The following is a 22,562-nucleotide window of genomic DNA, read 5'->3' on the forward strand; positions in this document are numbered from 1 at the left end:
ATCTTTGTGTGTAATTTATTACCTTATTTGCTGGAAGTAGTTAGGATGCTGAAAAGGAGCAGAGGACAATTTTAATTTTAAAACAGTAAGCTGGACTTGAAGCTGGCCATATTTCTGTTTTGTTTATGCTTAGAAATGATTTTTAAAGCTGCTGTTGCAGGCAATTGAGCTGGATTTCTTGAGAGATTAATTTTTACCATTTTTTTCACTTAAATATGTTGTTATATAGTTAACAGGCTTAGATAGTGTTACATGTATTGCTCAGTTACCTAAGCTATACAGCTCTAGTTGTGATTTAAATATCACAGCCATGAAGCAGAAACTACAATTTAGTGTGTAAATATTAACACAAATACAAAGCTTATGTTTTACTTTTGCCTCACACTCGTACAGACCTGTGTTTAATAGGTCTGTGTTTGGTTTTGTGTTCGTTTGGGTTTGTGGATCTGTTTTTATCTCCTGCTTCTAAAAGAAAAGGGGGGGAAAAACATTGAAGTAACAACAGGAAAGCTTTCTGTTCCACTTGACAGAATGAACGTGGGGAGTGGCGGGCAATTTTTATTTCTATATTTTATAATACCTACATTTTTACGGACGATCGCTTCCGTGCTCCATGTGCGGTGTACTGAGCCTGCAGCACTGAGGTTCTGAGGGTGTTTCGGGGGTTTCAGAGCGAATTTCGGGCTTTGCCGGTGTCCGCTCCCGTGAGGGGCCGCCCTGGCGCCGCCGCTCCCCTCAGCCGGCCCGGCCCCGCCCCCTGCCCGCCCCCTGGCGGCGGCGCGGGGCCCGCCGGCCGCACCAAGATGGCGGCGCGGTGGTGGCGGCGCGCCCTGCGCGGGCTTTGCGGGGCCGCGCTGTTCCTGTCACAGCTCTCCGTCCTCTCGGGCCGTGGTGAGCGCGGCCACAGGGCCGAGACAGGGTGGCGGGGGTGGGAGAAGGGACAGGGACTCCGGCTGGGCCTGGGGTGGGGACGGCTACCCCGAACGGCAGCGGCCGCTCCTGCGGCCAGCGTTGAGCGCGGGTCCGGCTGCGGTGGTGCCCGTGGTGGGGTGAGGATCGCTGCCGCTCCCCTGACTGAGGGCGAAGCGGGTGTCTGGGGCATGGCCGCATTTTGTTATGCCGGCTCTGCGGGGTTGGGGCTGAGGCTCTCGGTGTCAGGGCAGAAGACGGGCCAGGCCCCGCTCGCCGGCTCGTGTGCTGCTCTATTACACAGCACGTTTTGTACCTGCTCTCTGTCGCGAACGTGTGTGATTGAGAGCGTCCTGGGGCTCCTCGGCACGGTCAGGGTGGGTGGTGTGACAAAGCTGCCTCTCCTTCCTCCGCCGTGCCCGGTGGCCGCCGTGAGGGCTCGGCACAGCGGGCACATCGCGGCTGTCCCAGCCCTCAGCCGGCTGTTCCGCAGAGAGCAGCGCGCAGCGCCCGCACGGACACAGCCGTGCCTCCCGAGCGGCTCCTCTGCTCCGTCCTTCTGTCAAAGAACTGCTTGCATTGCTTCATTAAATGGTATTGTTCAGTAGAAAACCCTGTGTAAAATCTGCTTTCTGAGCAGTGCTTTTAATTCTCATGAATCAAAAATTAGATTGAATGGAAATAAATGTAATTCCTTGTCTTAAAGGAACAATTTCATTCTAATGCTCTTTCTAGTATTTAACATAAATATCCCGTTATTAGTAGAACAGGAAAAGAGATTTTTTCCTTATCTCATTAAACTTTCCACTTGCTTTTTCATATCAGAGTGCTGAAATCAAACTGTTTCTGAAGATGAAATTTGTTTTAGAAATTTAACTTTCTCCACTGTTTTTGTCTTGTAGCGGGATCTTTGATGACGACAAAGCTTTCGCAGCCGCAGTCTACACTGGCAAAGAGCCTGACTTCAACAAGTACAAATGCTCCCTATTTTAAAGCAGTAGGTAAGTTATTATGTTGTTTCTTTGGGTTGTTAGTCGTAGATCCTTCTCAGTCTTGAGTCCAAAAGTTCTTAAACTGGGTCTTAGAAACCTGTACATGATTTCACGGTGGTAAGAAGCATTGCAGTGTAGCACATTATGAATTAATCTTCAATGACCCCCACAATTACTTTGGGTTATCTAATTAGACAACTGGTCCGTACAACAACTAGAAAATGGTAGGTTAAAGTACCATGGTGGTATATGTGGTTTATACTCCTCAGGATGGTGGAAATTCTTGGAAGACTCCAGCATCCTGCAAGAACTTGCTCCCTGTCCACCATCAGTACAGCTTTGTAGCTCACTGAGGGTGCACCAGGACTGACAGAAATGCTGTTCTTGCTGCCAGTTTAGGAGGTGATTCTGTACACGTGCAAACACCAAATGGCTGAGGTAGCTGTAGCCCTAATTAGAGCTCAACTCAAAGTAGGTTACCCGTGTCACCCGCTGCTATTCCTGAACTGATTACTTCTGCTGAGGAGCGCTGGCTGAGGCGGCACTAATCCCCATCAGCTCAGTCCTGGTGCTGTGCTGGAGTGGTGGCTGCTGTCCTGCACAGTGCCCTGTGGCTCCTCTGACTCTCACAGCACAGGCTGGGAATGCTGCTCCATGTATAGTGAGGAAAGCACTTTATACAGTGTCAGTGCATGTGTTTGTCTATGCATATGTATAAAATAATGTATACAAATACTTTAGACTATTTAGCTTTTTTTTTACTCACGTTCTTAATTCACTTATTGCACCTTTCAGAAAGTACAGAAATTCCACCTTACCTGACTAACTGTCCCAGCAACGGGCTTTGCAGTAGGCTGCCACCAGACTGCATGACATGTAACACAAACTATTCCTGCATATATGGGAAGACAGCAACTTTTGATTGCAGAGTCAAGCCGCATGTTCACTGTGTTGTAAGTAGCCTGTTACTCTTAACCTCAGATTTAAGTAATTAAACTGTGACATCTTTTATTAAAATGTAGAATATTGATTTCCAAGTTCTGATGTAGGCAGGTTTGCAGTTCTGTGATAAGTTTGATCACTCACTGTGGGCTGTTGAAGAGGCAGGCCTGCCCTTCCCTGGTTTGCCTTTCTTGCCTTGGATCTTTTCATTACCTGGCCATGCCTTTGAGTTAAAGCACTCCAAACATTTTCAGAGTGGGGAGGCTAGATATCTGCCAGAGCTACAAACTGACCTTAGAGGTGAAATTAAATTAGTCCTCTTTTTGGCAGCAGCCTTAGACTGGAGGAATAAGGAATGTTAAATGTGACTTTGATACCTCTTTGGTAGTTTTCTATTCTGCTCTATAAAAGGTAGCAAACAGAACAATTCTTCTTTTGCCCAAAATGTCTACTCATGAAATCTAATTTGATACTGCACATTGATTTTTGGTTTTAATACTATTGAAGTAATAGTGCTGTCCTTTTACAGGATGAGAATAACCACGAGCAGGAGAACTTTACAATTAACATGACGTGCCAGTTTTGCTGGCAGTTGGCCACAAGTGATTATGTGTGTACCAATTCCACAAACTGCATGACAGTCTCCTGCCCTCGGCAGCGATACAATGCAACTTGCACAGTCCGGGATCACATTCATTGTCTAGGTAAGGTGGGCTGGAGTTCTCTAAAGAATTTTCCACGTAATTTGTAATGAGTAAATACAAAGATTGTTTGTGTCCTTTTGCAATAACAGCCTGATCCTTGATCAATCTACTGAATTTTTTATTGTTGCATTTCATTTTTTAGCATAATGGCAACATCCAACTGCAAACATTGACTTATTGTATTGTTGTATACTGTCACAGCAGAGAAAACAGTTTTTTCTATTTTTGTCAACTTCTGTGAGTTAAAATTACTTGAACCTACTAGTGGTTTGATTCTCAGACCACTAATAGAATCAATATCAAATGTCTCCATAGGCCAATTAAAAAAAATTATGCTGATTCTATCCAACTGGGCTTAATTTTCCCTCTGCTTGTTCACTGACTTTTCTGATATGGGACCAAGACTGCTGGAACAGAGAACTGCAGGGTATAAATGAGCTTGTGTGATGACAATTGTTTCTCAGTTAGTGACAACCCTTTGAGACTCCTTTTGGAAAAATATAGTATCTTCTTCCTTGTCTTATTCTTCCTTATTATATGGTCTTTGTTTATTGCATTGAGGTTTTAATATTTTCTAATATTTAGGTAACCGTGTCTTTCCTAAGATGCTCTATTGCAACTGGACTGGAGGTTATAAGTGGTCTACTGCCTTGGCACTGAGGTAAGCAGGAACTGTTGGATAGTGTTAAGCTAAAATAGATTCATTTTCTTTAAAATCTTCAGGTTCTGTGGTTTTCTGCTTGGTATTTTTTAAAGGTGTGCTGGATAACCAGTATTTCAGATAGTCTAGCTTGAAATGGTGGGCATAGAGTGCATGGAGAGTTCACATGCAACAGTGCTGGCTGTCTTCAACAAACACAGCTGGAGGAAAAACACTTGGGTACCCAGGTTCCTCTAAAATAATAATAATTAATCATATTTTTATTCTTATAGCATCACCCTTGGTGGATTTGGTGCCGATCGTTTCTATTTGGGTCAGTGGCGGGAAGGTCTGGGAAAACTCTTCAGCTTCGGTGGACTTGGAATATGGACACTGATTGATGTGCTGCTAATAGGTGTTGGCTATGTGGGACCTGCAGATGGATCTCTCTATATTTAAATGTGGGTGCAATGTGTTTCTGAGAGGAGTCATCGCCTGCAAAGGGCTCTAAATAAACAAGTGTGGAGGTTTGAGCCTTTAAGGTAGAATGAAGAACAACTGTTTGTTGTATGTGCATACATATTAATGTACAGTATCTGTACGTGGTTTGCCTTTAACTAAGGTCAAATAAAAGAGTGGATCACTGAGTAAGTTGAAATTAATTTCATTTCTTCTATGGACATGGTATTTTTCTATGAAAAAAAGTTGAGCAGCTAACCAAATTCTCCACTGTGTTTGAGCTTGGATGATCTGTCAGGCCCCCAAAGAGCTGTAAACTAACTTGAATACTGAATTGTTTACTTCATATTTCTATGCTTGAATTTAACTCTAAATCTAACTTCCCTAAATATGTCAGTATTTTTTTTTGTATTTGTGGGAGGATAATTTATTTGCCTGAGTTATGTGGGTGGTATGTAAATCACCATGTTTTATAATGTTAATTACATTATCTTCTTGGTTTGGGACATAGCAAGAGCCAATATCTGCTTAGGGACTCAACTTCAAATTGTGAAGGAGTTTAGAATTAGACTGCAGTATCACTAAACGCTAAATATGAAATAATTGAAATAGATTTTTTTGATTGTTCGGAATAACTCTGTTTTGGTTGGGTTTGACCAGCATATCTATGAAAGTTACGGTTCCTATCCTTATAGCTAGCAAGCTTGCCAAATTACTTTCAAAAAGGGTTGGCAATATAATCGATGAGTTTATCCACTTAGGACTTTGTGGCGGGATAATGTAGCGGACTAGTGCCATTGCAGGACAGCTTTGTGCATTCGCGGTGGATGCCCGGCCGTGCGTGCGTGCCCCTGGCCCGGGGCTGGAGCGGCCGCCGCTGGAGCGCTGCGGAGCCGTCGGGCTGGAAATGCTATGGCTTCAATAAACTGCCCCTTGAATCTTGCCTGGCGTTAATGCTGAGAGTGTTTGTCGTGGTCTCGGCTCAGTCCCGCTGCGGCGGCGCGGGGCGGGCGGAGCGGCGGGCGCGGCCCCGCGCTCTGCGGTGCCGGGGGCGGTGCCGGGGGCGGTGCCGGGGGCGGTGCCGGGGGCGGTGCCAGGCCCGGGCCGGGGCGGTGCCGCCGCCAAGCCACGGCTCGTCCCGCCCCGCCGGCACAGGAGCCACCATGGCGGCAGAGCGGGACCGCGAGCGGGAGCTGCGCTTCTACCGACGGCTGCCCAAAGCGGTGAGCGGCGGGGGGCGGCGGGCCCGGACCCTCCTCCGGCGGCACCGGGCTCGGGCTGCAGACGGACAGACAGACAGAGCGACAGACGCTGCTGCTGTCTCGGAGTTCTTCACAAACGCGCGGTTTCTGACGGCCTTATCCCACCGCAAAATGCATCGGGTGTTTGCCTGTCCGGTTTGCTTACAGACCTTACTAATCTAATTGCAATTAAATCAGTTGAGCGCGATCTTCATTTTCTCTTTTTGTCCTGTCCCCCCTCAGTCTAGCCAAGAAGTCTGGCTCAGATAACGCTTTTTCTCCATGTCCCCAGGGTGTGCCTCACTTCTGGCATATCAGTGCAAGCCTTCCGTAGGGGTGCGTGTGGATTTATCGCGGCTCGTGTGCCGCGCTCACCAAACCCCCAGGGCACGTACTCCAGCACTGAGCTCTGCACAGGCAGTGCACGGGGGCACCGGCAAACCCACTTCAGACCACACCATCCTGGCATTCCAGTGCTCCTTTTCACTAAGTTGCTTTTCAGGGTGTGTGTTTAATGTCTGACAGAATTCTGTGAGGTAATTGTAAGCTTGTGAGAAATATAACACAGTTGTAGCACTGTGTATCTGGCTTAGTCACCAGAATCTGTAAGCAGCCACAGCTTCTGGTGCTTACAATTTCAACATTGTTTTGCAATGTAAAGCTTGAGGAGAAGTATTTATTGAATTTTTCTTTTCCTATTGAGAATGGATGTGTACAGGGAGACGAGAGGTAGGTAACAAAGTAGATGCTTTGTGGATACATTTTGAACGAGCTGGGAGGGCGCTAGAGACCCATTCCTAAAGTCAGGAGCCTGGAGATAAGAAGAAGGAAAGGTGAAGTGATTGAGTGGAGCTGAGGATCATAGTTTTGGAGCCCAAAGTCAGGATGTCAGTAGAAAGTCAGGTAGAAAGAGGCCTCAGGCAAAGGAGTGCAGTTACTGCAGTTGCTGCTCATGGCAGAGTCTTGCTGCGTTTCTGGAGTGAGTTTAAACTTTAGAGTATGAGCTAAGGCAAGGGGAGTGGGTAGACACCTGTTGCTATATTTGAATGATGGACATGTACATTTAACTTGCAGTGGATGGGGAGAGTTCTTGAATCCTTACTGTACTTTTTGTAATACTGAAGCAGCTATTGGCTTCCTCCTCAGCTTGCATCACACCACCCCAAGAATTGTCTGGAGAGCTCTTTGCTGAGCCAGCTGTGCTCCCATGGAGACCAGAGCCAACAGCAGCCACAAAAGAAATAGGGCAGTTCTCAGGTGAACCATTTGCAAAAACCTGAGGAAGTTATTATTAGCCAAAATGCAGATAACTGTTCTTTTCAAACTCAGAGTGAAACACTGATGTAGGATACAAGAACAGTAGTACAAACAAGGTGCAGATGCCATCCTTTTCATAAGTCCATAGGATTTTTATTTCTGTAGGAACTCCATGCTCATTTGAATGGCTGTATCAGTACTGCTACTATGAAGAAACTCATGGCCCAGAAGCCAAACCTTCAGATCCAGAATGGAATGACTGTGATTGACAAAGGAAAGAAAAGAACCTTAGATGAGTGAGTATATGCATGTGTGTGATGAACATTTACCAAAGGCTTTTCATTTGAGTTGGAAACAGAAATGTGTGGCCTTACACACTAGCCACAGAAAATATGCTTTTAAGTTTTACATCATAATCTCATAGGTTTTTTTTTTTATATTTGTATCTACAAAGTAATTTCTTCAGTGCTTGCAAACTAAAAGGAAAACTCTTGATTAATTTCTTCTTTAAAGGATTGAAATTTTTCACTTAGATCATCTACTTTTCAGAGAAAATGGACTCACATAGTTTCCTTTTTTGGAAACTTCATGTTTTCCTTTTCCTTCAAAAAGCTTTGTGGTAGTTACAACTTTTGTTGTGAATGCTTTGTTAGTATCTAAAATAAGAAATTGCCGTTCAGATGTCTCTTTGTATTTCAAGCTACACTCTGGTTAGTTGAATCCAATGGGCAGGTGTTTTTAAAATGTAGATTTTTTTTCTACATACTCTTTCAGTGTCTTTTGAATTAATTTTTTTAAATTTTATTTTAGATGTTTTCAGATGTTTCAGATCATCTATCAGGTTACCACGAGGACTGAAGATATTTTACTGGTAAATTAATTAAAAGTTCACGTCAAACAAGCAAGCAATACACACAATCACAACCAGTTGGATTAAGAGCATTGGGTTCCAAGTAACAATATCAAAAATTATCTTTTTCAATTGAAGGCAGAGTAATTATTGTAAAACTCTTGAACTCCCTTCACTATCCCTGAAGGAATCAAATGTACCTTCTGTGTGGTAGTATTTCCACAGACATGGGGACCATTAAAAACACGTTGGACCTGAAAACATTGCAAGTGTTTCACAACAAAAAATAACTGGGTCTTTTAGTTGTAAATGAAAATATAACTGATAATAAGAATCACTTTTATGATGTTGAATACACTTTTTACTTAATCAGATAACTAAAGATGTCATTAAAGAATTTGCTGATGATGGTGTTAAGTATCTGGAATTGAGAAGCACTCCAAGAGAAGAAAATTCCACAGGTACAGTCTTTTCTGGTTTTTAATTTGTCATCTTCTTGCACTATAAAACTTAGTTGAAAACTATGTTAATAACAGTAAAGTCAAATTTAGTTGGTTCAATAAAAATATACTTTAAATATGAAAGCTAAGATTTAACCATGTAAAAGCATGTCACTTTCCTATTAGATTTTTGAGGGGAAAAAAGGGGTTGGTCATAAGTCTATGACCCATGAGATTGGGTTATTCACTTGAGTATGGCATCTGAGTCTGCTAATAATTTTAATAACTGATATGTTTTACTTGTGTTGTTTTGGTTTTTTCTTCTAGATGTGGTTTATGGAAACACATAATAGAAATCCTATTGTGATTCTCTGGTTCACACAAAGTCATTTTAATTTTTCCACATGCTTAGGAAGAGGTTTAGTTCAAATATGTGCTTCACAGTAAAGCTGTATTTACAGACAGAATTAGAATTACATGGATTAGAAGACTATATCCTCTAAAATCAAAGGTTCAACATGAAACTTAGGAGACTAGAGAGCTGGGTCTGCAATATAATAAAAATAATTTAAAATATGTTTGTTCCAAACGCGTGCATGTGTTTGCAGGTATGACCAAAAGGATGTATGTTGAAACTGTACTTGAGGGTATAAAGCAGTGTCAAGAAGAAGGCTTGGATATAGATGTAAGGTAAATAAAGCATGTGGAACACCTCTGTTTCAAGGTTTTGTGTAGTCTGATGCTTGGTCATGCTTGCACAGGGGTTTACAAGCCATTAGTATAGGAAAGAAAATTGTTTTAAACCAGATTACATGGAGTGGAAACAGGTAATTAATATGGACACCTGACTTTTTATCTCCTTTTTTACTGCTAAAGAAGAAAACTGGGTAAAACCTCTCATCTTTAAGACTGTTCCTTCTTTGCAACATTTTCAGGAAAAGAACTGTTTTTCATGGAATTGGCTCCCTTTTCACAGCTCAGCTTCGTTGCAAAGATTTAGTTTGATTAGCTGTACAAGCACCTACTCTAAAGAAGAGCTGGTCCTGAGCAGCAGAGAAGTTTCAGAAGGTGTCAGTGGCTGTTTGGAGACAGTTTGCTCTCCTGTCTTTTAGAGCCTTTGTAGCAACCTTTACTAGATTTATTTGTGAAAGCTGAAGAATTTTCATCCTTCATGTGTGTTATTGCATATCATGGGCCAACTTATTTCTCTGTCTGTGTCCCTCTGCACTTTGGTACCTTCATTCCTAGAACAGTCTCCTATACAAATACTCTTTATACTCAGCCACGAAGGATATGAACTGCCATTTTTTGTTGGTATCAGATCTGTTGTGCTCCTGATATTACAGCTTTATTAAATTATAAATAATTTCATTTAATAATTTAATACATTTCTGTCCCAGGCTGTTAATAGCAATAAACAGAAGAGATGGCCCAGCAGTTGCTAAGCAGACTGTAAAACTTGCTGAAGAGTTCCTGCTTTCCAGTGATGGGGTTGTAGTAGGACTTGACCTCAGTGGTGATCCCACTGTAAGTTTTTGGTTTATTTGAGTCTGTTCTTGAAGATAAATGTATAATGTTGTGTAACAGCAGGTGGTTCTAAACATAGTTTTTTCTCACAAGTTTTTGTCCAGTTTTTGTGCCTAGCTGGAATAGGTTCATACTGGGTTAATCCCTGTTGCTATAAGGGGCAGATTCTCTAACAAAGAACCCTAGATTAGTGTGTGACTGAAAAAAGGACCATTGAAATGCAGTGTTTATCTGGGAAGTGTGTGTATAACTCAATTGTCCCAGTGAGAAAACTGGGTGGAGGCAAGTTGTCAATAGTTCACATTCTGTTTAGCTGCACCAAGTGTACATTTCATATTAAGAAAGTAAAAATGTTTGAGGACAGCTGTCAAGCTGAAGTGAAATAGCTCTAGGTGGCAGCTGTGTAGAAGGTACCCAAATCAAGACAATTGGCTTGTAAGTCTTAGGCTCATGTGAGCCACTGGTGTTTGATCCATTGCTCTAAACCATATGGCACAGGCTTGTTTGACTTGCTGCCTTCCACATGGAAATAATGGGAAAAGTGGAATAATTTAAATGTAACTCTGTTTGAATGTAGTGTTTGGATATTGCTAGACTTCTTAATTATGGTAATGACAGGGATTTGTCAAGTAAGCTGTAGAATAGTGATGTGTTCTTGTTTTCCAGGCAGGACATGGTCAAGATTTTTTGGAACCGCTCTCTGAAGCAAAAAAAGCAGGTCTGAAGCTGGCACTGCATCTTTGTGAGGTAAAAGGGTTTTTTATTTTGATGCTTCTCTGTAATTGTCATTTTGTGAAAATCTCAGTGAAACTAAAATTACCTTTTGTGCATTTTTTACTTCTCAGGCCAAAGTATTAATTGTTTGGGGCATTTGAGAAGAGACAAGAAAACAAGGAGAAATCTTCAACCTTTTGTTCTAAATCTGAACAGCCAGATTATTTCTTCCTGTACTATATAAATTGTGGTTTAGGTGTGAAATTAGGAGTTTTCTAAGAGATCCACTGCTTTCTTACTGGTATTAATATCAGCAATCATGTGTAGTGAAATCTACACAGTTTTGTGAGCAGTGAGCTCTGTTAGTTCCACTGGGATCAGTAGAAAGAGTTGAGCTTTTGCTCAAATGGTGGCTGGAATTGGCTCTGAGAAGCCAAATAATTACTGAAGATAGTTATTTTTTCAGGAAATTAAGCAGGACAGGATGTCATCAGCATATTTGTACTTGTTTCTATTTCACTAACACTTTCTTTTGGGTAAGAGATGCTGTGAAAGTAGAACTGAAAGTCCATTGTAAATATATCATGTGCTGTTTTATGCTGCCTTGACAGAATGTGACATATATCCTCTCTAGATTCCAAATCAAGAAGAGGAAACCAAGATTCTCCTGGGCCTGCCTCCTGACAGAATTGGACATGGAACATTTCTCAACTCCACAGCAGCAGGTTCTGAAGAGATAGTGTCACTGGTTCAGCAGAATCATATACCTATTGGTAAGGAAAAAAACATTTACCGTGACTTCATCTCTGGATATCAGAACAGGATATGTGCTGCTGATCTAGTGACACCAGTTTGTCTCTGACCAGTGGTGACTTGGACAAATGTGGCATTGAGACTTGCCCATAAAGGTACACTCATGACACTTGTGGGGTTTTTGGCACCTTTGTGGCAGCAGACAACAGCTGATGTCTCAGATGGAAGCAAAACCAAATCCCAAATTGTAATTTGTCATTACTGTACAAGACTGTGTGGTGGTTCTGTACCTGGTTTGCAAGCTCCCTACATTTTATACCCCAAAGAAATCAATTAGCAAACTTTTCTCAAAAGAAATTACAAAAGAAGCATAGAAAATCAGCAGTAGCTGATTTTAATTTTTATTCAGGACCTTTCTAAGTAAATTAACGTGTCTCTTGTTTTAATATATGTCCTCATTTCTTTTTCTGTTTTTCCCTTAGAATTTTGCATGACATCAAACATAAAATCTCAGACAGTGCCTTCCTGTGACAAACACCATTTTGGATACTGGTACAGCTTGGGCCATCCTGCAGTGCTTTGTGTAAGGTTTTTGATTTTTAAGCATATATTTAATCAAAGGGCTAAGTGAAGTTGGAGAAGTCTTTCTCTGTTTATGGATCAGAACTGAATTACAATTTCTGACCTTGTAGCAAATCATTTGCTTTTAGGAAATCATAATGTTCAGTTTGAGAAATGCTTTTAATTCAAATGGGAATTGCTAGCATTTATCTTGGTTCTATTGTAAAGCCAGGACTCTTTTCTGTGGGATAAAATGGTCAGCTATACAAGCAGTGAACTTCATAGCTCTTTGCACAATGACAGATTTCTCTTACAACCCATGGCTCCAGTGCTTACATATACATCTCTGCTTACTTGGTGTTCATTGTGCTGGGTGAGAGCTCCTGCTCTTCATAGTTCTCCTGATAGCTCATTAAGGTCTTTAAGCATTGCAGGTGCCAAGTACTTGTGCTGCCATTGGCAGGGTTTCAGTATTATCCTGTTAGTTTAACCCCCATATTCCATAGCATTGTTCAAGTGTGTATATATATATATATATATATATATATATATATATATATATATAAATAGCACTGCTTATCTGGGGGAAGGGACAAGAGGAATAAGGAGACCTGCACATAGTGACATACCTTGAATATATACATCATTTGATAGCAATCTTTCTAGCAATTTTAGTAGGAAATCCTATTTTCTTGATAAATCGTGCCATCATTTTAAGAAGTTTTCTTATGTGTTTGAATAATTTATTCATTTTTAGTGAAAATAGGGCAAATAAGAATGAAATAACCAGAGATGAAAGAACAGTGGAATAAAATGTGAGACAGCAAGATAAAACTGGTTTGTATGTATAGAAAAAAACCTTTTTGATACAGAGGAATTAATTTAAACTTTTTTATTTCTTTCCTTTGAATTTAACTCCAGACTGATGATAAAGGTGTCTTCGCCACTGACCTATCGCAAGAGTATGAGCTGGTTGCAAAAACATTTAATCTGACTCGATCACAGATGTGGGATCTTTCCTATGAATCAATCAACTATATTTTTGCTTCAAATGCAGTAAAATCCAAGCTGAGGGAGCAATGGTGTAAGCTGAAGCCAGCTCTGTTTGATTAACCAAACTGTTGTCCTGAATAGCTCAGGTGTATTAGCTGAGTTAATAAGGTTTTTTTACTGAAGTCCTTGGCTTTTTTCAGACCTCAGGGTTTTAAACCCAGCCCTAACCTGCCTGTGTGAAATGAAGGCAACTGGAATGCATCCCTTGTAACTGGGGACAGAAGTAAATGTTTTTTTGGTAGGTGAGAAGGGCTCTCAACCAGTGACTAAAATGCCAGATGTGTTGTCACCTTGTTTCTCTTGAGTTGATATGACATTTTAAAAAATACTTAGTTGAAATATGTAATAATAATATAAACATTTAAGAGCTGGAACAAAATAAAGGCCGAGCTATTGGTGTTTAATACATCTCTGTTGGCAGCATTCAGCCAAGCAGTTTGAATGTGTGGTGTGTATTTTCGGGGTTTGTTTTGTTTTCAGGCTTTGAGCTCTTGATTGAATGTGAAGACAGAAACAAACTCAGGGAGAACTAAATATTTATACCAAGGAATTAATGTTGTATCTGTTTTTATTGCTGTACATGTATGACTAAAGCTGCTGTGGATTGAGTAGCATGTGGGGGTCTCTGCTGGTGCCCTGGGCACTGGTGGTGTGTAGGCACTTAAGAATCTTGAATGCCTTCAGTAACTGAGCTACTTGGCAAAGTGGTCTCATTCTTAAAATGCTTTTTATAATTGCTGTTTGTTGTGTAAAAAAAGGAATAAAAATAGCCTCAAGCTCCATGTTTTTGAAACCAGCACTTCAAAGTGTGCATGTGTGTGTTTGAGCTCTACAGAAGAGAAGCAGGATTCTGTGGGGTGAGTCCCTGGAGCACCATGCTCCCTGCCAGCTTCTCCCTGCTGCTGTGGCAGCCCCTGGCTCTCCCTGTCCTGGGCAGCCACAGGGTTCACTCTGCCCTCTCCAAGCAGCTGCCTGTGTGTTCTGGTGCAGAGAGCTCACAAAGTCTGTGAATGTGCATATGCTGCAGTTTGTGTCATGGGAGTCAGGAGGTCACCTGGAGGATTCCATCTGTGTGTGCAGTGAAAGAACCAGGAATGTACGTGGTGGCTAAAGAGCAACACACAGAGCTGGGATTTCTGTGTATAGGAGTCTAACTGTGAGTTACTGCAGTTATTTACACAGCAGAAATGTTACACTTAGGAAGTTGGACAGGATGTGGACTTTTGGAATGAAGAATCACCATCTGATGTCGTGCACACTTCCCAAGATGACCATTGCAACTTGAAATGCTCTTAGTGTCCCTGGGCTAGTTTTCCAGTTTAACTTTTGTAAGTAAAACTGGAGTTTCCTTCTTTGACTTCATGTAGCATTATAGTTAATTTTAATTTAAGCACTTTTTGTTGAGCCTGCTTGTCAAATTCTATAAACTACTGTTTAGTTTATAATATTGTATAAAAATGACTGTGACACACAGAGTGAAGCATCATCACAGAGTTAACCATCAGTAATGGGGCAGAGAAGATTTTTTTTTCCCTGAATGCAATGAAAATTTTGAGTAACTGCTACTGGAATTTCATATGGTATAAGATGAGGTTTAAGTTATCTATTCATGTGCAGCTCAACTTATTTTTAAAGTAAACAAAATAGATCTAGAGTTAATATTTTTATTTCCATCTGATTATACAAGAGAACACTTACAGAGCAATCTCCAGTGCTCAGTCTTTACTCATGAAAATGCACACTGGTTCAGTACAAGCAGTCCTGAACAATACTGCTTTGGTGATGTATGTGAGAACAATTGCTCACTGTGGCATTGGTTTCTCTGTTCCTTCTGAGGCAAACACAGGCAGTCTTCAAAACCTCAGCTCCCTGTGATGAGACTGGTAATAACATTCCATAGCTTTTCATAATATAGCCACTAAAGTGTAAGTACACAGTGCTCCTCAGGATCCTAGCTTGGCAAATAATGTACTTTCATCAATTATTTATATGGCTGCTTGAATATTTAGGTGTTTCAGAATAATACATTAAAAAGAATGGATGCAGGTAGGGGCCCTGCATTAGTTAAGTGATTCAGCTGATTCAAAGGCTAGCATGTCCCTCCTGTGAGCCCTAGAGAGTGGGCATTGGTTAGATTGGAGTGGAGAGGGCTCTGGGGGAAGATCTCATCAAGGTTTTTAAATATCTGATGAGAAGAAGTAAAGAGGATGTAGCCAGGCACTTCTCAGCAATACCCAGTAACAGGAAAAGGGGCACAGATTGGTTCTGTGTGGGTGGTTGAACAAAGGAACACATCACCCAGACAGGCTGGGGAGTCTGTCCTTGCAGATACTCAAACCTATCAGTGACTTGTAGCTTCAGCAAAGGAGGTGGACTGGGCAATCTCCAGAGATGCCTTCCAGCCTCATCTGTTCTGTGAAGAAAATATACAAATATACAAATGATAAAGTCTCTATATAAATACAAAAGCTTTTAAAATTAAATACTGACTTCACTGAGTCACTCAAGCGACAGTTTTTCACCAGACTTGGTCACCAGCAGTTGGCTGATTTGTGAAACTGTTTTTAAAGAATAGTCTATTCACCCTTCATAGCCTTCCTTCTTTCACAGCCATTGTGGAATCCTTTGGTGCCATCAGGACCTTTAGGCAGCCTCAGCACACCTACAGGGAGACCATCTGCATTTTGTATTTTCCGAACCATCATGGGACTGCTGACAGGGCTCTTCTCTTGGGTCAGAGTTTGGGCTTTTCTTCTCTGCACCCAGGGGCTCCCAGAAGGAGTGATGCTGCTATCTGAAGAATAATCAGTGTATTTCCTTGGAATTTCAGGGCTAGTGCTTGCATTCAGCTTGCTGTCTTCAGCCAGTGGAGATTTTTTGGTTACTTTTCTTAGTGAAGATGGACTATTCCAAGGACTTGATCTGGGTGACATGTTAGGACTCAAATGGTTGTTTGGGTGGATGATGGGGCTCAAATTACTTGTGGTATTTGCTGGGGTACGTTTGCGTCCCGACAGTGGTGATGTGGGATTGCTCTCTGGGTCAGAAGAGCTGTTTGCTGAAGATTCATCACCAGCAAACTGAAGTTCCTCAACTCTCTTGTTAAGGGATCGAGCCTTCTTAAGGCTCTTGCTGGTATCTTCATCCCGGTTCTTGTCTTTGGGAACTTTTTTCTTTGGTGGTTTCATGCCTATTTGGACAACTTTCATGCCGGTCTCTTTGTTTTCAGCACACATGAACTCATGAGCACGTACGGCAGCTTCTACTTCTTCAAATTCTATAATTGCACATTCCTGGGTTCCCAGCTGGGTGTACCGATTGCTAACCCTCCTGATATCAGGTGGGAGATCCCTGCCAGGCTTGAGAATACGAACTGATGAAATTGCACCAAAAGTTACAAAGGCTTTGAGGAGGTGCTCCATTATCCTTTCTTGCATGCATCCGTTTTCTTCTTTTTTAAGGGCCTGCAGCTCAGAAATCATGTGGATATCATACACCAGTAGCATCCTGGTAGGGACATTTTCACTTGGAAACACTGGAACTGGAGTATTTCTTCGCACCTTTTTGTTATCATCATTGAGCTCCAGAGTGCTGGAGTACTTCAGTGCATAGGCTGTGGTTCTCCAGTCACGGGTAAGGTGCTTCACCTTCGGGACAGACACAGGTTAAGCACAAAACTGAGCAAACCCAGTCAAAGTAGTCACTGAATTTTAAGGCAGATGCAGGCTTCAGTCTACAAGCGGAACCCTGGATTTTCGTTTCATGTAGCAGACTTAGTGAGAAAGTATACAGTTTTCATGCTATAATGGGCATCAGTGAGCTCCTGTAAAGCTCATGTCCTGTTGAATCGAATGAAAACAAGAACTGGCACTAAAACTCAAACTGGGAATCATGACTACATCTGAAAGCCTACTCAGTAGTATTTGGTCATTCCACATCTAGGCCTGAACCATGATCAAAATGTATGTTCTGTGGAGGTTACATATGCCAAACAAGAAGTTTTGTTAAGTTTAGGTCTTCATTGTAATGAACTGACCTTTCCTTCCTCAAAAAATCTCAGTCTAAAAAACACCCCAAACTTCCATTTTCATTAAATGTTTATAAAGACTTTTTCTGTTACCAGCATAATCTGAAGTGGTTTGAGGAAATTGAGAGTGCCTTAACTTCTAGACTGCATAACTCTGCAAAACAATGAGATTTAGAATCTTGACCAAGTATTTCTAGTGTAATTCTAGAAATCAGTTGTGTACAGATCTACATACGTCTTTCTAATGTATGGAGAAATGTATTTTTCTCCTTGCATTTCTAATGAAAGGAGAAAAAAAATTGCCAAAAAACTCCAAGTCTAAGGAACATTGGTTACCAGATACTTTATACTACTCTTCATTTTTAGTTCTCCGTCCAAAAGTCAGATTCACTGTTCCTTCTCAGAGACAGGAATGTCACTTTACCAGGACTACCCAGCTGTTCATGAGTAGTTGCCATGGAAATTAATTTTATCTAATGTCCTCCTGTCTCCAAGAATGATAATTTAAAAGCATACAGGCTTTTAAGCCAATTATTTCCCTAGCCAATCATCAAGTTCAGCAGTGAAAGTTCTGGATCAGTACAAACCTAACCATCATAGCAAAACCAGGCAGATAAAGACTATAAACTTGCCTCCATAAAATGTTACTTTAATCTTTTCTACTGTTTTTAGTTTCATCAGGCTTGCATGAGACCTTTCAAGTCTTAAAAAGTTAGCTTACCTTCTTAAATGAAGTGAGGAGTTTAACACTGACATAGCCCATCTTATTTCTTCTCACATGCTTCAGAAGGAAGGCATCTTTCTCAAGGTTCTCATCTGAGAAGTAATATTCAATCTGTGCTATTAACTTCCGGATCAGGTCATTTTCTGGTGGTTTCCAGTTCTGGTCAGAGTCATCATCATTTTCCCCACCACTGGAAAACAGTTAAATCATTTTATCAACAGATCTTCATCTTCTATTAGTGGATTCAAACAACCTTTCAAAATTAAAGGGCATAACCATTATGGTTCCAACTGACTTTAGATGTGGGCACTGGACAGGTATCACCCACCCAGCAGAGCCAGCAAGCTAGCTCAGAGCATGAAGCTTTCCAGCCAGCATAAGGACTTGAGTTCCTGAGCTCATTCCAAAAGCTGATCTCAGTGCAGAACAATGAGACATCTACACTAATGGCTTGAAAGCACTGACAACTCCATGCTCCACCAAAACATGAAACGAAGGTGCCCTGGCACTTGGTACTATACAAAGTTCCTCCAGTTACAGTGTTATATTTTTCAGTATGAAGCTATTAAACACAGGCCTGACCTTTATGTGCTTCATGAGTAGTGTCACATACCAGAGAATGAATATTCCAACTGGATGCAGTCATGATTTCTTAAGCCTCTTCACTGCATGGATGCAGGAGCTGATATCCAGGGAGTAAGGAGGACTGACAGGACTGTTGCACGTTTTATAGGTCACTTCCAGAGTGACAGAGTAACATAACCAGCAGTTTAGAACAGGGTCTGAACCTGCCAGCTCATGTACCTCAGAAACAGGTTTATATGCAATATGTGCACATGCAGGCTCCTCATGAGGAATGACCTCATGAGGTCATTCTCATTTCTTCTCTTTATCTCCCATCATTGTCTGAGTACCTGGGCAAAATGGAGCACTGTTGAGCATTCTACTCTTCAAAAAATACTGCAGCCATGGATTCAAGATAAACATCTTGCTGTGTGCGATGCTTGTTGCTGAAATAGACATTTCCATTTACAGGTGACTATAATGGACAAGTCTATCTTAAGTCAGAGTCATTTTTTCAAGCTGTTAGTGGTCTAGTTTTGTTGTGAGATCATCATGAAAGTTTCTGTTAAAAAAAATCGTCCACTAAGCAGCCCATAAATCATGTACTAGTTTGGTCTCCCAGGTACATTAGTAATGAAAAGAAGGAGACATGCATTTCCCCAAAACTGTCTTAAGTAGCTTTTGCAGGCTTTGGAATCCTTAGGAAAAGGAGCAGACATCACACTGGAGTGCTGTGAGGCCAGTCTGGCAGGGAGGATGCAGCCTGCTGGATCCCCAGCCCTGGACAGTCCTGTGCAGGGGTGACAGAGGCAGTGACTGCAGTGCTGTGGCTGTGCTGCTGTCTGGAGAGAGTGGGCAGGTCAGGGGGCTCTGCACAGGAACTCTGCCTGCTGCTGGCACCACTTACAGCAGCTCTCTGGTACCCGGCTTTTTGAAGCTTACAGTACATTTAGTTGTGATGCTTCTTCTGATGATAGGGCAACACATCTGATATATGTGGATACTTGCACAGTCCTGGAAGTCTCCCTGTTAAAAATCTCCCTAGCCTTTGATAGGGTACAGTTCAAAGGAATGACAAGAATGATAGACTAAGACAAAGAATTTCTGTTATTTGGCAAAGCCAGAAGTGGAGGATGATAGATGAAGTTACGATTAGGATGGTAAAAAATGTCTAATGCCCAGCTGTGGCTGCTGGTTTCAGAAGAAAGCAAAAACCAATGGTGTTTATCTTTCATTCATGATAATCCCTTCCCACTACTTCATTTACTACTGATTCAGAATTAGTCTGGGTACAAGAAGCTTGGAACATTTCAGCCTTTTTGCAAATCCACGTTCTGCTAGGAAAAGCTTGCCTTTAGTTCTGGATCAGGCTTACATTTGTTTTAGGGATTTATTAGCATAGATATTTGCAGGTGTTTGTTCAGAGACAAAAAGGGCGTTGTGCTTTGGAAAACAACAAAAATGAATTGCATGTTTGCAGAGACCTACAGCATTGTCACACTGAATCAGGGTGAAACATTTCACCTCTCAAATACTGGCCACAGTTTGACCTATACACTATTTCTAAGTTTGGCAGACACGTCAGTTTTTGCAAAATCTTATGGGCTCTTACAACAGCCCTCACTAAATGCTGCATGGAAATAGCACCTTCAATAAATGCAGAAATTTGTAGCTAACTAGCTCCATGTTAATTTGTAATAATGATCAATCTGTAGCACCTCTGGGTATCAACTGTATTACAAAAGTAGTTGATAAATAATTTTAGTCAACATTGACAAAGATCCAAACCCTTGTAGTTATTCACAACTTTATTTTTTTATTCAGAGCTTTGTGATGATATGCTTGTAAAACAGAATGAAAAACAATCTTTCAGTGTGGTGACTCATCTGGTCATTAGTCACACAAGAAACTAAACATATCTACAGAGACAGCAGATTTGGAATTTTAAATATCTCACAATATATTAAATTGTTTGGATAGCATCTAACCTTCTGAAAAGTTTTAGCTGAGTCTCCAAATGAATGAAGTATTGCATTAATAAACACTATGTGGCAATGTAATTTATAAGTTCCAAGAGTACAGTCACTCAAGGGCAGTCCACATTTGTCAACAAAACCATGAATACAGCACTGGATGCCTACTGATGGCAAGCTGTCTGCAAGCTTCAGCTGGAGAGTGGATGGCTCATTCCCAGCAGTTTTAGATCATCCCTAATAATTTCCCCAATGCTTGTAAATAATTTCCTATCAGATGCTGCATTTGCAAAAAAGGAATTCCTTAGGTAAGGTTATATGGAAATGACAAGCACATGTAAACTCCATTCACCTACTTTTGATGTAGAGTCTTTAGAGTTCTCTCCATGGCAATACCTCTGGCCTTTCCTGATCAGGAAGAGGCCATTTACAAAAAGGCATCCTCCACAAGAACTGAATGTACATCAACACTGTCAGCAAACATTTCTGAAGACAGCACCTACTGCAGAGGATTAAATAAGTGGCATTTAAGAATATTTAAGAGCTTCCAAAGCTTGAAAAAATAACCATGGGTTTTTTTCTAGTCTGGGCCAGAGCTAGAAGCTCTTCACAAGTAATACTATCATGTAAATGATATAATGTAAATAATATTCTGATTTTAAGAAATCAGTACATGGAATGCAATATTGTAGGCTGCTGTACATTTTTACAAAAATACAACAGTCACATATGATTTTGGAATAACTAAGATGACTCAGTTTAAAAACCTTAACTGCACTGTGCCTAGGTCTGTTCAACTCCTGTTTCTGTAGTCCATAGTTGACAGTTTTGGCAGCTACAGAAAATTTCTCACTCCCCTACAACCCCTCTGTAATTTAAAATACAACATTTCAGTTCATTCTGAGTCAATGCTAGGTATGAAGTTAGAAAATCAGTTAGAAACAATATATGTTCAAATAGAATACTGAATTTCTTGCTACTGTACCTAAATTTTTATGTGACAATTTATGACTCCATCTGCAGCTTTACTACAGACCACAGGATGAACTACAACTAGTAGATCTTTGTCTTCCTGCAGTTTGCTGGCACAAAAATCCTGGATGTTCGTTTTACTAGTAAGATAGCAATCAAAGCTATTTCAGGCCACCCAGCCAAAACGGGCAAAAAGAGGGAAAACCCCAAAACCTCTAACCCCAAAACGAAACTCCAAAACACAGCTACAGCTAACCCCCCGAAATCTTTCTGTAAAACGCAGTGAATTGGAAATGTCGGGGGCATCAGATCCCGGCGTTTCTCGCTGTGGGGAGCCCCGGGCCCGACAGTCCCGTGGGGGGCGGGTGGGTCGCAGCCCGGCGGAGCCATCGGTGCGGCGGGCAGCTCCCTCCCGGCCGCCGGCTGTCCGTGCTGGAGGCTTTCCAGCGTCTCCCACCCGCCCCTCGGCGTTGCATCAGCCGGGCCCGCTCCGTTCCGGGGGTGTCGGCGGCGGCCCCGCTGCTCGCCCCGCGCAGCCCCGCCCTGCCCGGGGGCTCACCTGGAACGCCCGCAGCGCCCCGAGTCCTCCTCGCTGCAGCTGGGGCACTGCGCTCCGCCGCCCCCCTCCTCCTCCTCGTCCTCCTCGTCCTCCTCGGCGGCCGCCTGGACGGCCACTCGGATCTGCACGGGGCCGCTCCCCGCCGGCAGCTCCGGCCCGGCGGGCACGGGCGCGGCCCCGGCCTCGGCCGGCTGCGGCTGGGCCATGGAGCTCCCCGGCCGGGCTCAGCCCGCCGCGACACCCGCGATGCCCCGGGTTGCGACAGCCGCCCGGCCGCCTCCCCTCCTGTCCCCCCCGTCCCCTCCCGCTGGGGCGGCGCTCCCAGCTCCACTCCCCCGGCGCGGCCGCACGGCAGCGGGAGGGTCCGACCCTCCTCCAGCCATGCCGCCCCCGGGCCCGCCGGGCAGCTGAGGAGTCCTTCCCTTGACGGCTGAACAGGGCTGCTTCTGTTGAACCAGAAAACAACGGGCTCCTCGCCGGAAAGCAGCGTTTCGGCTGCTCTTCTCCTGGTGCAGCCTTGGGGTTGCGCCGCTGCTCACTGACCAGAGCGTTGCGTTTCTGAAAGTCAGAAAGGTTTCCCTGGCGTAAGTGTGGTTTAAATGCCGAGGATGAGATTTGGAAATAAGATACACAAGTGAACAAGGATATGATTGGATACGTGCTGGTTTTGCAGAGGAGTCTCCTCTATAGTTCTGCATGGC

At 42.5% G+C, this 22,562-nt stretch overlaps 3 protein-coding genes across 4 annotated transcripts; 2 read left to right on the plus strand and 1 right to left on the minus strand.

The window, feature by feature from the left end:
* The first annotated feature begins 776 nt into the window (after positions 1-776).
* Positions 777-4,834, plus strand: TM2D3 (TM2 domain containing 3). Its single transcript, XM_030955249.1, has 6 exons — positions 777-891; positions 1,812-1,910; positions 2,697-2,854; positions 3,373-3,547; positions 4,133-4,208; positions 4,481-4,834. The coding sequence occupies exons 1-6, from the start codon at positions 804-806 to the stop codon at positions 4,644-4,646; spliced, it is 762 nt and encodes a 253-aa protein (XP_030811109.1). The 5' UTR covers positions 777-803; the 3' UTR covers positions 4,647-4,834.
* Positions 4,835-5,728: 894 nt separating this feature from the next.
* On the plus strand, positions 5,729-13,994 carry ADAL (adenosine deaminase like). Of its 2 annotated transcripts, none has more exons than XM_030955550.1 (10): positions 5,729-5,869; positions 7,310-7,440; positions 7,955-8,015; positions 8,368-8,455; positions 9,043-9,124; positions 9,835-9,961; positions 10,628-10,708; positions 11,310-11,448; positions 11,911-12,011; positions 12,911-13,994. In XM_030955550.1, exons 1-10 carry the CDS (start codon positions 5,810-5,812, stop codon positions 13,100-13,102), a joined length of 1,062 nt encoding a protein of 353 aa, XP_030811410.1. In that variant the 5' UTR covers positions 5,729-5,809; the 3' UTR covers positions 13,103-13,994. The 2 variants fall into 2 exon arrangements, with proteins under 2 accessions (XP_030811410.1, XP_030811411.1); XM_030955551.1 differs by lacking the exon at positions 5,729-5,869 and adding an exon at positions 6,604-6,616.
* A 698-nt stretch (positions 13,995-14,692) lies between these two features.
* Positions 14,693-22,092, minus strand: LARP6 (La ribonucleoprotein 6, translational regulator). Its single transcript, XM_030955549.1, has 3 exons — positions 21,862-22,092; positions 17,791-17,983; positions 14,693-16,689 (listed from the first exon to the last, which is right to left on the minus strand). Exons 1-3 carry the CDS (start codon positions 22,065-22,067, stop codon positions 15,619-15,621), a joined length of 1,470 nt encoding a protein of 489 aa, XP_030811409.1. The 5' UTR covers positions 22,068-22,092; the 3' UTR covers positions 14,693-15,618.
* Positions 22,093-22,562: the final 470 nt, after the last annotated feature.

Source organism: Camarhynchus parvulus, chromosome 10 (genome assembly GCF_901933205.1).
Source record: "Camarhynchus parvulus chromosome 10, STF_HiC, whole genome shotgun sequence".
In the NCBI taxonomy this organism is placed as follows: Eukaryota; Metazoa; Chordata; class Aves; order Passeriformes; family Thraupidae; genus Camarhynchus; species Camarhynchus parvulus.